This window comes from Hordeum vulgare, chromosome 3H, assembly GCF_904849725.1.
Source record: "Hordeum vulgare subsp. vulgare chromosome 3H, MorexV3_pseudomolecules_assembly, whole genome shotgun sequence".
NCBI lineage: Eukaryota > Viridiplantae > Streptophyta > Magnoliopsida > Poales > Poaceae > Hordeum > Hordeum vulgare.
The window spans coordinates 487,097,534-487,114,974 of record NC_058520.1 but is presented as its reverse complement, the minus strand read 5'-3'; the positions used below and the strand labels follow the sequence as shown (position 1 = coordinate 487,114,974).

Below are 17,441 nucleotides of genomic sequence, written 5' to 3'. Positions count from 1 at the left end.
TAGGCTGTGATGAAGTCTGTCCACTTCTTCACTCATTCTATCGAGAAGAAAAACCTCGTAGATTAGAGAACAATGGAATCTTAGGGTTAGACGTCCGCAAGATTGAATCTCGGTGTCACCGATTTAGAAAAGTCGGTCTTACTGATTTTGTTTTAGGGCTACTGAGAACGGTCTCGGTGAAACCGAGTTCTCCTGTTTGGTGAAACCGAAAAGGGTGCCAAGTTTCTATTAATGAGAACGTCAGTATCGGTGGCTCCGATATTTTTGACTCGGTGGAACCAAAATCTCTTTTTGCTGAATGTTAAACCTAACTGTGCGGAGTTCAATTTTTTCAAAACTTTTGAACTTTGTGATGCTCATCCTTTTCAGATCTTCTATATCTTTTCACAAGGTCTCCTTGTCTACTTGTCTCATTGGTTGTTTGACGGAATGTGAGGATCAGAGGATAGTCAGAACAACTTCAGTGAGCCCAGTGCTGAGATGGACTGAGGCACTAGTCCTAGAAGGACACCTTCTGACCCAGGAACACCTAGATCACATGGCTTGCCCTAGTCAGCTACTAGGTCCAGAAGTAAGTTTAATTCATATGAAGAAGATGTTGACTTTATCCCAAAGGAAACTGTTCCCCAAAAGCAGAAAGACAAGACTACACTCAGGAAGACTATGAGGAAGGAGTATGCGAGACCTGCTGACATAAAAACTCCAGAACTTGCTAAGAAGTCAGGTCAAAAGAGATCCAAAAAGAGAGTTGTCGATGTTGTTGGTAGGACAACCTCAATGTATGAAGGCCCAGTAGAAGTTGTTGATGGGGAGGAAGAAATTCCAGCTGAGGTCCCTCCTCCTAAGAAGAAGAAGCTAATGGTTGGTGTTTTGCTAAAGAAGCCTTCTGCACCCAAGAAGTCTTCAGCTCCTAAGAAGCATGTAGCTCCCAAGAGGACTACCAAGGACATTCCTGCAACAGACAAGAACAAAGGCTCTGCATCCAAAGAGTTTGCCGCACAGGAGGAAGAGGATGCACATGTGCTAATGTAGCTCAAAGCTCATCTACCATTGCACAATGTTGATCATCCAGCTGCCGAGGACATGAAAAAGAGAACAAATCAAGGACTCTGGAAGTGGAGGTCAGTTGATTCATATGCTGTCATAACGAGACCTGTTGTTGTTCCCCGTTGTCACACCAAAGAGCAACAATATTTCTATGAGACTATGTTGCTCGACAAGAGTCCTATAGTCAGTGTCATGAGATATGTCGATTGGGAATATATCAAGGCAATGAACATTATTTTCCTCCTGTGAGAGAAAACTTCAGGCTAGTCGACATTGAAGATTTTGGTGGCAAAGAGATGACTCCATGGAACGATGAGATGATCATACAATTCTATTACACCGCTCATTTTTATTCTGACGGAAGTATTGTACGGATGACTGAAGGTCACCGGTATGAGTCTACCGTGGCTGAGTGGGCCACTATCATTGGTGCACCAAAGGCACAAGAAGGAGACCTGGATGTGTACTCAGAATCCAAGATGAATCATAACTCCATGGCAAATATGTACAAGACAGTGTCCATAAGTATGTGCAGACGCACAAGTTTGGCTCTCTCTACTTTTGCATGTAGGGATACCTACTATAAACACCATTATGAGATACACCCTGGTGCCCAAATCAAGAGATGATAAGATGATTAGAGGTTATTCCATCAATATGTTGCATCATCTAGACACCCACACCCAATTCAAAGTGATGGACTTGATAGTTGAGACTGTCAGGAAGACTGTTGCAGATCAAAAGAGATCTTGTGGATATGCTCCATATATTCAAATGCTCATCAATGCCAAGATTGATAAGCACACATATCTACTTGATCGTCCCCACCTACCACTTCAGCCAGAGTTTGAAGATAATGAAGTTGTGATGGACTCTAGCCATCCCAGCTCAGCTACAGCTCGAGAGGCGGCAGAGGTAGCACATGTAGAGGACGCTAGGAAAGCTCCAACTCCAGCCCCATAGCTGAGGACCAGAGATGAGCATATGTCATTCTTAGTTAGCACCATCCAAGGGATGGAGAAGAAATTTCTGAGATCTTGCTGAACCAGAAGAGCCTTGAGAGGATTGTGGAGACAAAATTCCATGACCTTGATGTCAAGGTGACGGAGTTGACTACCACTGTTGAGCAGCTCCAGCATGAAGATGATTCAATGCATATATCCCGCTCCAACAGTGATGATAAAGAGTCGCCCCTTCCTACTACTACTCAGTTGACGACCCACACTAGGTCACCAGTTGTGCCAGTTCTAGAAGCAAGGCCAACTTCATCATCCCAAGCTTTAGCACCTTCAGCATCAGCTCCAGCTCATGCACCTCCAGCTCCACGGACATCTGCAGAAGCCTTCTTCGACGCTCTCCTGTCCACTCCATCATGAGCTACTGGAGGAGATCGAGCCCAGAGAGACGATTAGTTCTAGACCTTTGAACTTTTCATAACTTGCTGCCAAAGGGAGATAAGTGTATAGATCAAATAGGGCTTCGAGGGAGAGAGGTTTGCTTTTTATTTGCTCTCGTTTGGTTTTTCAACTTTTGGTCTTTTGGATGACTTTATCTTTTCGTAGAAGTGCTTGATCATATACTTTTATAGTTTGATGCTACCATGTTATTACCTTTGAGCTATCTACATGATGATCATTCACTTACTTGTTTGGTGTTATGTGCATCACTATTCATTCATACCATTTATGCGCACCGCCAAGTTGTATGTGACATGGAAGAGTGACCCATGATCCTAACCGATTGTGCATTTGCATTCAAATGCAAATTTAAAATGATGCACAAATTTAGGGGGAGCTCTTGCTTTTCACGTACTTCTCAAAGCATCGATGCTAATCATTGATTATATCTTTTGTCAAAGCTTTGATCTATATGTTGTCATCAATTACCAAAAAGGGAGAGATTGAAAGCACAATTGCTCCCTAAGGTTGTTTTGATAATTGATCACAACATATGCATCATTGGACTAATGATCTTATCCAAATATATTTCAGAAAAGTTCAAAGGTGCCTTGGCTAAAGGATTGTGAGGAGAAACCCCTTGATGAAGGAAGGAATAGGATTGGCTCAAGCTTCAAGCAAGAAGACTCTACATTTTACATTTGTGAGAAATCACCTTGAGTCCATAGGAAAGCCAATACTATTAAAAGGGGTGAGGTATTATGATGAATTTGTTGCTCAAGTGCTTAGAGGTAGCCAGAAAAAATACTTAGCCATTCTCCCACAAAATATTTGTGTCCAAAGCTAAACCAGCAAAACCGGTGCCACCAAGTTTTTCCACTCGACCCTACCAATTTTCCACTACACAAATCCTTTGCCAAACCCTAATCTCTCGGTACCACCAACTTCCATATCGGTACCACCAAGATTCAGTGACCAACTTTCTGTTGAGCAAATTCCAGGAATCGGAAAATCTGAGAATGGAATCAGTCTCACCGAGATTTGAAAACCGGTCTAGGTCATCGTATCCGTACCACCAAGATTTAGATGTCGGTCTCACCGAGAATTCAAAAGTTGCCACATTTATTGCAACTCGATACCATCGAGATTCATTTCGGTGTCATCGAGTTGGGCAATAATGTTATAACGGTTGGATTTTGGGGGATGCATATATATACCCCATCCACCTCCTCTCATTCGAAGAGGAAGCACTCAGAATACACTTACACTTGCCAGATCCATTTTTCTAAGAGAGAGCCACCTACTCATGTGTTGAGATCAAGAGATTCCAATCCCACCATTTGAAACTTGATTTCTAGCCTCCCAAGTTGCTTTCCACAAGATCAATCTCTCCTACCCCTCACAAATCTATGAGAGAATGATTGAGTGTTGAGGAGACTATGTTTTGAAGCACAAGAGCAAGGAGTTCATAGTTCTATCGCATCTATTACCTTTTGGAAGGTGGTGCCTCCTAGATTGGCTAGGTGTCGCTTGGGAGACTCCTACTCCGTGTTGTGGATTTGAACCAAGAAGTTTGTAAGGGCAAGGAGATCGCCTACTTTGTGAAGATCTACCGTGAGTGAGGCTAGTCTTGTGTGGACGTAAGCCATGGTGGAATAGACAAGACCTTTTCTTCGTGGACCCCTTGTGGATGGAGCTCTCCGTGAACTCTCGCTGGCGTTACCCTCCGTGGGTTGAAGTCTTCACTAACGTGGACGTACGGTAGTACCACCTATCGGAACCACGTCAAAAATCGTCGTGTTAACCTTTGCGTTTGATCTTCCTATCTTACCCTATACATTACATTTGCATGTCTTTACTTTCCGCTGCTACACTTTTAGATATGCATGTGTAGGGTGAACTTGACTAGCCATAATTGCTAAAACTGGCACATAACTAAAACTGAGAAAAGACTAAGTTTTTATCTTGTTAAATAGTCTAATCACCCTCCTCTGTACATACTTCGGATCCTACTGAGTGATCCATCACACTCAAACTTTAATTTTATTTTACCATGTATGGACAATTGAAGAATAATTTATTTTGCTTTATCGCTTTTGGTAAACTGTTGAATTAGAATGAATTTATGTTTTATGATCGACGTACACGCATTGTATGGATTTGAAGATTCACATTGAAAATACGTGGCTGGTAGCACAACATACAAGGGACTGTCCGACTCCCTTTCCGGGCATGTCCGGGTGTAAGGGGTGAGATTTGTGGGTGTAAATGCTCTATAATTGCATCTGCGCATCTAAAGAGTAGGTTTCTTACGGAGAGGAGCGATCTCTCGGATCAAGGTGAATTGACTCTAAAAAAAATTAGAAGCGTTCATATAATAATCATACATCGTCTAATTATTTAAAAGGATAATGCATAATAACTCACACAATTATTAAATGATTGTTACGCGTTTTAATCCTTTTTTATCTTAAAAATACATATAAACGAAACCGCGTTTACTAATCATGACGGAGGGAATAATACTTCTCCTCCCATCCTTTATCGAGAAAGAACAAGAATAACGTGGGCGAAGGCAGGCACACACTCCCCTGGATCTGCCTCGGTTGGAAGTCCGGTCCTTGCTTTCCATCCTCCACTCAATCCCCACGGCCATGCCGCGCCCGGTCCCCGGCACCCCGACGCACGGAACGAACCAACAAAGACGGAGCGTTGGGAAGAAAAGCGGCCCGTCTCTCTTGGTTCGGCCGGAATCGAGCCATCGAAACAGACGTCGTTCTCGCAAAAGATACGGCGCTTTTACGACGCCACCAATAGCAATAGGCAGTTGCGGTTAAGAACAATCTTTTAAGCGGGGAGCTCCGGTAGGAGGAGTATATCCACTGCGACTGCTGCCAGGTCAGGCACAGATCAGAGGCAGGATTCATCGGAAAGAAAACGAAGGAAACCGGCGAGGGATCAGATAGATTACCAGTTTTACAAGGCTCCCGCTGACTCGTAATTGGTTAAGGAAAAAAAAAGGTTAACCAATTACGTACTGTACTATTATGTTGTGTTAATTATAAAGAGGGGCAGAGTGGGAGGGAGGAGCAAAAGCTGCGAGGATAAGGCCCCGCCCGGGCCCCACGCCCTCCCCGGTCGCATTTGTTTAATCGAATCCACCGTGTTTCCACGTGGCAGCCCCACCCAACCGCCTTGGGGTAGAGACGACCTTTGAGATTTTAGCCCCGGCCGTCCCCTTTTTATACCCGCCCATGCCGCTTCATTGCCTGGTTCGTCGCTCTGTCGTCTCCCTCCCTTCACCCCCTCCTGCGTCTATCTATTCTGCCTCTTCTCTGTTCTCTCTCGGCCTCTGCCTCTTCTTCTCTCTCGGCCTCTGCCTCTTCTTGATTTGCGGTAAAATTAGCCTGCACGCGGTCAACTGGATATACAGTTGGTGAGCCGAGCTGCCACGAGGAAGGCGCTGAGAGAGAGGAGAGAAGAGAAACAGTGCTGGCAATGGTGTTCTACTTCAAGGCGCGGCCGGACGCCGGCGATTACACCATCTACATGGGCGCAGACAAGAACGAGAACGAGGAGCTCATCAAGTACGGCCTCCCCGAGGACGTCTGGTACGAGCATTTGCCCCAACTCTACGTCTCTACCTTGGACTCTCTCTCCCTCCCACCGGCCACCATCCCTCTCTCTTCTACTCTACTACTAGAACATAAGCTCTCGTTAAGTTTGGGGTCTCGATCGATGGATATACTCAGTCATGGGAGTTCCTCTGTGTATAAACATGCACGTGCAGCATAATGGTTAATCCCTAGCTAACCATCAATAGTTTAGTAGTACTACACCATCAATAGTTTAGTAGTACTACTACATTTAAACTCATGCGCGGTGAGCCAGTGAAATTCCAGAGAGAGAGAGAGAGAGGACGGCCGGCCAGCCGGCCAGAACGAGAGAGAGATCAGAGTAGCAGAGGGAGCGCGCGGATTGACTCGTGACGAGGCCATGACGAGGCTGGTGAGGAGGACACCCCAACTACCAAACTGCGTAGTAAACGTAGATACGACCCGAGCTACGGAACACAAACGTACGAGCAGCTCCAAGCATCTGCGTCACTGTAGATGAACGTAAACTGCGTGACTGTCGTCCCCCAGTCTGCCATCTGCACCACGCAACGCGAGCGCAGCTAGGGCCAAAACACACCCTGTATATATCTATCGTCTAGAGGACCTCGCCCTCTGCTCGCGATCGAGTGCTTATTTTACTGGTTTGCTTATATTGCTGAAAAATAAGCAACACCCTCGAGAGCTCAGTGGATATCGTGCTGTAGTACAACCTAGTAACCCGTTTATTAAGCACAAAGCAAGTATGATTGTATGAAATAATTGATCATGTGGAGCACCACCTGCACTGCAGGTTCCATGTGGACAAGGTGTCGTCGGCGCACGTCTACCTGAGGCTCAAGAAAGGCGAGTCCATAGACGCCATCAGCGAAGGCCTCCTGGAGGATTGTGCGCAGCTCGTAAAAGCGCATTCCATTCAAGGTACGTATACATGGAAGAAACTCATTGTTTATAGCTACTGATTACTGAGTAATGTGTTAGCAAGGTTTTCTTACTGCCAAAATGTTAAGTTCCCTCGTAAACATGCTGCCCCACAAAACATTGGTACATGCTCAACTGTGTTTGGCATCTGATCTGAGCACGGGCCGAAGAATTTAGCTCGTGCTGTGACTGTGACCGGCCGTGTCTAGTGCAAAGCTGCAGCATGCACATTGCTAGCTATCTCTTTCTGTGTCCATTACAGCAACTTTTTCTGGTGTATTATTGCCGGCCTCTCCATGCATATGCCATGCATGGGCCCCTTTGCATTATCTGCCTTGGGTCGATAACTGGCCTCTACACACACTGTGTGTGCGAGTGATTGTGATCGTCAGAACGTGACAAGTTGGGCCGATAATGGATGCTACCAAATCATTCGTGCATGCATGTATGCATGTGTTTATCGTGCAGGGAACAAGATGAACAATGTGGAGGTGGTCTACACGCCATGGTCTAATCTCAAGAAGGCGACGTCCATGGATGTCGGCCAAGTTGGCTTCCACAACCATCGGATGGTAATCACTTAACCACTTCTACTGATTAACTATAGTAGTACAGTACAGCAGTGCTCCCTGTTCCACCTTGCAGTTATTTAACAAATTTAAGAAAACATATTTATATCAACAAAATGCGCTACATTGAATTGCTTGCAGCGTTTCAGTTAGGCCCAGCTGTTAAAGGCATGTACTAGTAGTACGAACAATAATTGGATAAGAAGCCTTTTAAAACTTAGCTAGATCATCTTGTGAAATTATTGCGAGCATTCGATGAGAAAATAACCATTATAATGAAAGCTGCCAATTCATGACCAGTCTAGCTAAACCTATCCTGTCTCGCGCGTTACCTGTAGCTTAGCTGCCGACAATCCCAACCGTCGCCCATGCCAACTGATACTAGCAAGCTTTTTTTTTTTTACGTTAGCTAATTATAAGTTGATTCCGTTTTTGCAACAAATAAATATTCATATGCTGTCCGCTGATTGCCAACAGGTACATGTCTTGACAGTCGAGAAGCGTGTCAATGAGATCCTCAGCAGGTTGAATAAGACCAGGGTCGAGCGCCGACCAGACCTCAAAGGTACACACCACACACACACAAACACAAGTGATCTGCATTTCGTGTGCACGTGTATTACACCACGCATGCATACATGCACGCACGTGCAACTGAGATTTCATCTGTTAATTTGCTAATTTGTGTGCGTGTGTGTAGCCGAGAAAGACGCATCAAATGCAGCGGAGAAGGCCGAGAGGAAGATGCAGCTGAAAGACAAGGCACGCAACGCATGCATGCATGCATGCATGCTAGCTCGACATCTCTAAACCAAAGCCTGTCATGCATGGTGACAACCGGCTAACACTTTTTCTCTTGTGGCGTGCGCATGCAGAAGCGTAGGGAGGAGATGGAGAGGGTGGTGAAGGAGCGGCAGGCCGAGATACGGAGCTACAAGGGCCTCATGGTCGCCGAGAAGATGACCTCCAACCGCCAGATCGCCTCCGCCGGCAAGTCCATACAGGAAATGGAGGACGAGTTCGTCTAGCAGCTAGACTCATGCGTGTGTAGTGTGTCGTCCATGTCCATGTGTATATATGCCGATGCGCGCATCTTGCAATTGCATGCGTGTGCGAGCGTGGTCTCAACGAGGAAACGTAGGATCGATCGATCCTCGATCTTCCTGACGGTGCGGGTGTACATATATAACGTCCTTGGTTTGGACAGAAATGAGAAAGAAGCTAGCGCAGAAATGAGTTCAGTTTTTTCTAACTACAAATATTTTGGTATAAAGGAGTACGTTCCAAAAATTCCGATGGCGAAGGGTGGCATCGGCATTACGACGCCTAAGGCTGGCCATAGTGGGAGTAACTAAGGTAGTATTATGTATTTGGGACTATCAAACATGCTGATGTGCCCGACAATTAAAGAAAAAAAAAAGATGGTTAGAGTAACATAGGTAGATACCGTAACATGTTAAATACTATGCTACTATGTGTCATGCATGTCAATAAATAAAGTCATTTATGATACTACTTTATGATACTATGCACTATGAAGATAGTATCATACAATAATATCATATACATGATACTACTATATGATACTCTCCACTATGACCAGCCTAAACAAAACTGATCCAGATCCGGTATGCTAAACTTGTGCATCCAATCGATGTCAGCCGCAATCATCGTTCGACCAACTTGTTGAGTTTGCACTTGCAGTGCGGCAGCAGAGTAAACCGAGGGGAAATAGTGGTCTGGAGAGGAAATGTGGAAGAAAATGGAAGGCCCGCACGAAAGTGTCATTCGACAAGGCCCATATCGAAGTTCTTTTTAGGCGAGGCCCGTATCGAAGTAAACAGGAATTTTAGGCGCGATGGGCTTGCCCAATCAAGGTTTCTACGGCAAGGGATTTTAGGCGCAAGTTTATTCTATGCCTTTTCAGTGGTGGTTTACAATGATTTTTCGTAGGGCATGTACAATACCTTTTCAGTGGTGGTTTACAATGATTTTTCGTAGGGCATGTACAATATTGCTATCTTTGGTGTGCCACATAGAATAACTGTTAAGGTGAAGAGGACCTATAAAAAAGGCTTGTTTTTTTCTTATTTAAGAGATGATCTCTTAGCCAATATATGTAACCATGATTGTCTTTTCAGGATCGATTTTCCTTCTAAGGAGGATCTTGTGAGATCGCTGAAATTTGGAATGAGCAAGGTTTCAAACAGCAATTGTGTTCCGAAGTTTGAGGCTTGGTCACAGAAAGAGCGTGAAGGAACGCCCTTATCACAGTTGTGGGTCAGATATCTGGGAGCGCCACGCACGACGATTGATGATTTCCTGATGACCTGGAGCCTTGGTTCTTTTATAGGCAAAACAGAAAGGGTGGATATGTTGTTTACTCGCGCTCACGGGGAAGCCCGACTACTGATTAGTGTGATCAGCATTGCGCATATTCCGAATACTGTCGAATGGACTTATGATGGGAAGGTTTGTGACCTGGACATTGAGCTAGAGGAGAGTGATCAATTCCAGGAGTTAGCCAATAATATTGATATGGACACTAAGGACGACAATAACGGAGACGGAAATCGAGATGGAGAATCTAAGGCTAGGGACGATGCTGACCCTAGCATTCCGCCCCTGGCCAAACCGGCAGGGCCTAGTTCTTCGACGGAACAACCACACACTTCAACTCCGATGAATCAGTTGAGATTTGGGTCCTTCGAGTCCTCGTCGGCGCCGTGTAGACTTTGGGGTGCAAGGGTGGAGATGGATGATCCAGTGGAGCAGGAGCTGCCACCACTATCACCACTTGCTTCTTCAGGTGACTTGGAGATCCAAGTTTCGCCAGCTCGGACCTCCTTCAAGAAGTCACCGATTAGGATGAGGACTGAGGAGGTGACACCAGCCACACAGCCACCACCGGAGTAATCACTCCCATCCCTAAAAGGGACCTACTTGCTTTGGAGACGATTGAGGGGTTGGCAGTTGGTCACACCCCTACGGCGTCGACGTCATGTTTCTGTGCCAACGGAGGCACGGCTGAGACAAACCCGCTATTCGGTCTGCGTGTGGGGCATTCTTCAGGTGGTCCCGACTGCTCTTCCAGACACTCGATGGGTAATCGTCTGTCTGCTGAGGCCGGGCAGTCCGACCACGATACACAGAAGGCAGGGCCCTCCGTCCGCAGGGGCATACCACCGAGGAGGTTATCACCTTCGGAGGGATTCCAGATCCTGCGACTGCCGACAGGAGGATGAGTAGTCATCTCCAGGCACAGCCGGATGTCGACGATCTTCAGATGGGCCGAGCCATGCGGACAGCACAACTACGTGAGTGTGAGATCACTACACGTATGTCCGTTAATACAGAATGTTCTATCTTGCATCTTTCCGATGATGATATAATATTATGGGGAAACCAAATCGAGGTATGTTTGGGTAACAATGCAACAGAAATTTCTACATTTGTTAATGATCTCTTAGACTTAGAGGCTGAGCGAGCTATGGACATGCTTCGAAATCTCACAGCAGTTAAACCCATGAATGATTCTGATATTAATGCACTAGGGATGGAGGCTTTAGACAGCCTTTGTGAGGATCTTAGGCCACCATCTCTATTGACTGATGAGGGGAACGATGATGGTGCGGAGGGTTATGTGGACCCTACGCAACTTACTACATCCGCACAGTCAGAGACCGGTTATATGGACCGGTTGGCTGAACCAGATAGGCAGAAGCGCACATGGAAGCGCAAGATCTATCCTGAATCTGCAGTGCGTAGAAGTGCGAGACTTAAGACTGCAAAAAAATTGATGATAAATGAGAGGTATCTTTTGGAATAGCACAGGTCTAGCGGACTTGGCTAAAAGAAGATTTATTGCAGAAGCAACGGTAGAACACAAGTTAGATTTCATTGCTTTAATGGAAACCGGTAGGGATAATTTTACATCACAATTTCCTAGCACTCTCTCTAGCGGTATTGAATTTGATTGGCGATGGGAGACCGTCAGGAGGGATCTTACTTGGGGTACGGTGCGAGACTCTCGAGGTCCGGAATGTAGTGTTCGGGGACTTCGCGGTAAAATTTAGAGTGAAGTCAAAAGTGGATGGGTTCCAGTGGGCGCTCGTGGCTGTCTACGAGGCCGCCCAGCCAGAGTTAAAAATGGATTTCTTAGCCGACCTCGTCCGAATCTGTGGGGATGAGCGGTTACCGATTTTGGTTGGGGGCGACTACAACATAATTAGGCGGAGGGAGGAAAAGAATAATGACAACTTAGATGGCAGATGGGCATTTATGTTTAACACTATTATCGAAAGCCTTGACCTGCGAGAAATTGAGCTTTCGGGTAGAAAGTTTACGTGGGCAAATGCTTTACCCAATCCAACTTTTGAGAAATTAGATCGGATTCTTACTAGTGTGGACTGGGAGCAAAAATTCCCTCTTGCAAGTGCTAGAGCTTTACCAAGAGCGATATCGGATCACACACCTTTGCTTGTGGACTCTGGTGACGCTATGCTACTTCTCAAACAACAGCGCCAGAAATTGACACGTTGACAAAGACTTGCTTGCGTTGGTTTTTTTCCTTGAAGAGGAAAGGGTGATGCAGCACAGGAGCAGTAAGTATTTCCCTCAGTTTGAGAACCAAGGTATCAATCCAGTAGGAGAATCTCGTCAAGTCCAGAGTACCAGCGCAAACACAAAAGAGCTTGCACCCAACGCTATAAGGCTTCGTTCAGTTACGCCCACCCCCGTCGGGATCGAAGCCGAAACCCGGCCAAACCCCGGGGTTTGGCCCCGACCGGGATTAAATCCCCGTGAACCAGTTAACTGTCTTCGGTTAAACCCGACCGGGGTTAAATCCCGTCCGATCCCTTCCAAAACCACCGGGTTTACGCGGGGAATCAACCCCCACCTCTCCTCCCGTGGAATCAACCCCCGCCTCTCGCAAAAAAAGAAGGCGCCTCTCCTCTCCCCGCCGCCACTGCCAACCCCGCTCCCCGCGCGGCTCCGGGGCGATGGCGTCCTCGATCCTCTCCGACTGCTCCTCCTGCGCTACCTCCCGTCTCCTTCCCCTCCGCCGCGCCCTCCACCCGCCGCCGCCCCGCTTCCGCCCATCCCCCGGTCCGGCGCAGAGGCCTCTCCTCGCCGCCGCCGCCCCGCTTCCGCCCGTCCCCCGGTACGGCGCAGAGGCCTCTCCTCGCATGGTCGCGCTCCCTGCCGCTGCCTCCTCCGCCGTGGAAGCGGCTGTGTGGTCCTTGTGTATTAGTCAGCAGGGAAGAAACCGAACGGAAGCGATTTTATATGGATGTGGGAATGGTGGGGATTGGGTGACAGATCGGGATCACCAATTCCCTGGGAGGTTAGAAACCACAGGTGGATTCTACCATGAGACAACCAAACGAAGCCTAAAGGGGTTGTCAATCCCTTCAATATTGATTGCAAAGTGAGATCCGAAGGCGGAAAATGCAACGAAGAAAAAGATTAAGACTGAAAATATGGTGTGAAGTAGACCCGGGGGCCATAGTGTTCACTAGAGGCTTCTCTCAAAATAGCAAATACTACGGTGGGTGAAAAAATTACTGTCGAGCAATTGATAGAACCGCGCAAAGTCATGACGATATCTAAGACATTGATCATACATATAGGCATCACGTCCGAGACAACTAGACAGATACTTTCTGCATCTACTACTATTACTCCACACATCGACCGCTATCCAGCATGCATCTAGTGTATTGAGTTCATGACGAACAGAGTAACGCTTTAAGCAAGATGACATGATGTAGAGGGATAATATCAAACCAATGATGAAAACCCCATCTTTTTACCTTTGATGGCAACAACACGATACGTGCCTCGCTACCCCTTCTGTCACTGGGTGAGGTCACCGCACGGTATGAACCCAAAACCAAGCACTTCTCCCATTGCAAGAATCATAGATCTAGTTGGCCAGACAAAACCCATAACTCGAAGAGAATTACAAGGATATGAAATCATGCATATAAGAGATCAGAAGAAACCCAAATAAGATTCATAGATAATCTGATCATAAATCCACAATTCATCGGATCTCGACAAACACACCGCAAAAGAAGATTACATCGGATAGATCTCCATGAAGATCATGGAGAACTTTGTATTGAAGATCCAAGAGAGAGAGGAAGCCATCTAGCTACTAGCTATGGACCCGTAGGTCTATCGCGAACTACTCACGCATCATCGGAGAGGTCATGGTGTTGATGAAGAAGCCCTCCGTATTCGAATCCCCCCTCCAGCAGGGCACCAAAACGTGCCCGAGATGGCATCTTGCGGAGACAGAAGCTTGCGGCGGCGGAAAAGTACTTTCGATGATCTCCTGATTTTTTTTGGAATTTTTGGGAATATATAGGCGAAATAACTAGGGCAGAGGAGGCCCAGGGAGCCCACAAGCCTCGGAGGCGCGCCTCCCCTGGCCGCGGCTAGGGGGCTTGTGGGGTCCCTGGTGGCCCCCTAACTTGGTTCTCAAGTTCCTCGATCGTCTTCTGTTTTGGAAAAAAATCTTTTTCAAAGTTTCGTTCCGTTTGGACTCCGTTTAAAATCCTCCTCTGAAAAGGGTCAAAAACACAGAAAAAAACAGGAACTGGCACTTGGCACTGAGTTAATAAGTTAGTCCCAAAAAAGATATAAAAGGCATACAAAACATCCAAAGTTTGACAAGATAGTAGCATGAAACCATCAAAAATTATAGATACGTTGGAGACGTATCACGCTACACATGTGGGTAACTAGAATACTTTCTCTTTCGAGCTAGCATGGTTTGAGAGAGAAGGATTTGTGGACCTTGTAGCAGGAGAGTGGGCTAAGGCTACTGGGGGCTCATCGAATGTTGATCGATGGAAGAACAAAATTAGGCACCTAAGACAATTCTTAAGGGGATGGGCCAAACATGAGAACGGTAGGTATAAGGTTGACAAAGAGAGACTTATCAATCTTATTAATGAGTTAGACTTAAAAGCTGAGTCAGCACTGTTAGATGATAATGAGAGGTCATCAAGAACACAAGTTGAATTGAGTCTTAAACAACTCCTTAGAGAAGAAGAGATGAAATGGGCACTTAGAGCAAAAGTGTGTAACGTCGTATATGGTGATGATAATACGCAATATTTCCATCTCATCGCCAATGGGAAACATAGAAAGAAAAGAATTTTTCAGCTAGAGCAAGACGAGGGTACGATTGTGGGCCACAAAAATCTGAAGTTATACATCTGTGAGTATTACAAGCGTCTATTGGGGAGCCGGATGACAACTTTGTGTCTATGGATGAGCAAATGGTGGGTGATATTCCTCAGCTTGGGGTGGACGAAAATGAGATATTAACTGCACCATTTACGGAGAAAGAGGTGTTTGAGGCAATTTCGCAGATGAAGAATAATAAGGCTCCAGGACCGGATGGATTCCCGGTGAGTTTTACAAGAGATGTTGGCATATATTCAAAGGGGACTTACTTCCAATGTTTCAAGACTTATTCAATGGCCAACTACAACTTTTTCATCTTAACTTTGGGACAATTACTTTGTTGCCAAAGAAAGAGGGGGTCGTGCGGATTGAACAATTTCGACCCATTTGCCTTCTCAGTGTGAGTTTTAAGATCTTTACTAAAGTTGGGACGAACAGATTCTCGCGGATTGCGCACGTGGTGGTGCAGCTTAGTCGGACTGCGTTCATGGCGGACAGAAACATATTAGAGGGCGTGGTTGTCTTACATGAAACACTGCATGAGATTCACTCGAAGAAGCTCGATGGGGTGATCTTCAAAGTGGATTTCGAGAAAGCATATGACAAGGTTAAATGGCCATTCCTACAACAAGCCTTACGTATGAAAGGATTTGATGAGGTGTGGAGGAAACACGTCGAATCTTTCGTACAAAAAGGAAGCATTGGAATTAAAGTCAATGATGATATAGGGCATTTCTTCCAAACGCATGAAGGTCTTCGGCAAGGAGACCCAAGGTCACCTATCCTATTCAATGTAGTTGCAGATATGTTGGCAATTCTTATAGGGAGGGCTAAAGAGAGGGCCAGATAGGTGGATTAGTACCTCATCTAGTTGAAGGTGGTGTGTCCATCTTACAATATGTTGACGACACTATTCTGTTCATGAAACATGATATCGCAAAAGCCAGAAACATGAAACTCATATTATGCTTATTCGAATAGTTGTCGTGTTTGAAAATTAATTTTCACGAGAGTGAAGTGTTTTGCTTTGGGAGAGCCAAAGACGAACAAGATTCATATAAACAACTGTTTGGTTGTGAATCGGCAAGCCTACCGTTCAGATATTTAGGAATTCCAATTCACCACCGTAAGTTATCGAACGGAGAATGGAAAAGTATGGAGGATCGTTTTGACAAAAAACTTAGCTGCTGGAAGGGTAAGCTATTGTCATACGGAGGAAGGCTGATTCTCATTAACTTGGTTCTCATGAGCATGCCGATGTTCCTTCTGTCCTTCTTTCTCGTACCGATCGGGGTACGGAAAAGATTGGACTTCTATAGATCCCGCTTTTTCTGGAAGAGCGATGAAGTTAAGCAAAAGTACCGGCTTACTAGGTGGGATATTATTTGCAGACCTAAAGACCGGGGAGGTTTGGGGATTGAAATTTAGAGGTAAAGAATATATGTCTGATAAGCAAATGGCTGTTCAAACTCTCTGTGGAGTCGGAGGGTATGTGGGTACAAATTTTGCGTAATAAGTACTTACAAACGAAAACTCTAGCTCAGGTTACAGTCAAGCCAAATGATTCCCCTTTTTGGAAAGGCTTGATGACAGTGAAAGCAGCCTTCTTTCAAAAAGCAAGATTTATAGTAGGTGATGGTAAGTCTACGAGATTCTGGGAGGATACATGGCTGGGGTATTCGCCTCTAGCCATGCAATATCTGTATCTCTATAATATTGTTCAACGTAAGGATGCATACGTGGCCACAATATTACAGTCTAATCCTCTAAATATTCAGTTCCGAAGAGCTTTGATAGGTCATAGATGGGAGGCATGGTTGCATTTAGTTACAAGACTCATGGATGTCGAGTTGTCAAAGGATACTGATACGCTTCGTTGGAAGCTAACGTCCAATGGCATCTTTTCTTTAAAGTCTATGTATTTAAGCCTCATAGATACAACTACTATTCCCAAGTCCAATTACATATAGAAAGTCAGAGTTCCCTTACGTATCAAAATCTTCATGTGGTTTGTTCACAAGAAGGTCATTTTGACGTTGTTCCTTCTCTGAACATGATGCATCCTACGTTGTGGCCACGTATTGTTCAACGTAATAAATCCTTATGATTTTCTACATGGCCACAATATCCTTTTGAACAATACGTGGCCACAACGTAAGGATCATTTTGAACAATACGTTGAACAATATTATTTACATGTCCTTATGATTTTCAATTTCTTCTTTATTTACTTATTTTTTTGGTTTTAATCTGTATTTGGTATCATTTTGAACAGTTCTATTTTGGAATTTTGGTTTTATATGCTTCTTTATTTGTTTCCATATCATTTTTTGTTCTATTAATTTTTATTTTTTATATCTCAACACCTGCCTATTTTTCATATACATTGCATGTTTTAAATATATGGTAACTTTTCTTTCAAATATATGTTTTGATATATATTTTTTCATATAGATTGTACATTTTTTTGCTTATATTTTAAATACTACTGTATGCAGTTTTACATTTTTTTTAAAACTACACTTTTTTGAATATCCGTTTTACAAATATACGTTATATTTTTCTTTGAAAAAGATTCAATTTATTTAAACTACGTGAATATGGTTTTAGTATAATTAAAATATTTTAAATGAGTGAACATTTTTAAAAACGTAGCATAACTTAGTTGAATGGTACAGAACATTCTTTTT

The 17,441-nt window shown here is 44.9% G+C and overlaps 1 protein-coding gene across 1 annotated transcript; it reads left to right on the top strand.

Annotated features, from left to right (window-relative positions):
* The first annotated feature begins 5,707 nt into the window (after window positions 1-5,707).
* On the top strand, window positions 5,708-8,781 carry LOC123444414 (coiled-coil domain-containing protein 25-like). Its single transcript, XM_045121114.1, has 6 exons — window positions 5,708-6,055; window positions 6,852-6,979; window positions 7,448-7,551; window positions 8,026-8,113; window positions 8,249-8,310; window positions 8,424-8,781. The coding sequence occupies exons 1-6, from the start codon at window positions 5,943-5,945 to the stop codon at window positions 8,574-8,576; spliced, it is 648 nt and encodes a 215-aa protein (XP_044977049.1). The 5' UTR covers window positions 5,708-5,942; the 3' UTR covers window positions 8,577-8,781.
* Window positions 8,782-17,441: the final 8,660 nt, after the last annotated feature.

What these genes read in the sequence shown, in the direction of transcription:
- LOC123444414 (XM_045121114.1), top strand. Translation starts at nt 5,943, where the DNA reads ATGGTGTTCTACTTCAAGGCGCGGCCGGACGCCGGCGATTACACCATC. An exon ending in GGCCTCCCCGAGGACGTCTG is followed by an intron (nt 6,056 to 6,851) that starts GTACGAGCATTT and finishes CCTGCACTGCAG; the next exon opens with GTTCCATGTGGACAAGGTGT. An exon ending in GCTTCCACAACCATCGGATG is followed by an intron (nt 7,552 to 8,025) that starts GTAATCACTTAA and finishes GATTGCCAACAG; the next exon opens with GTACATGTCTTGACAGTCGA.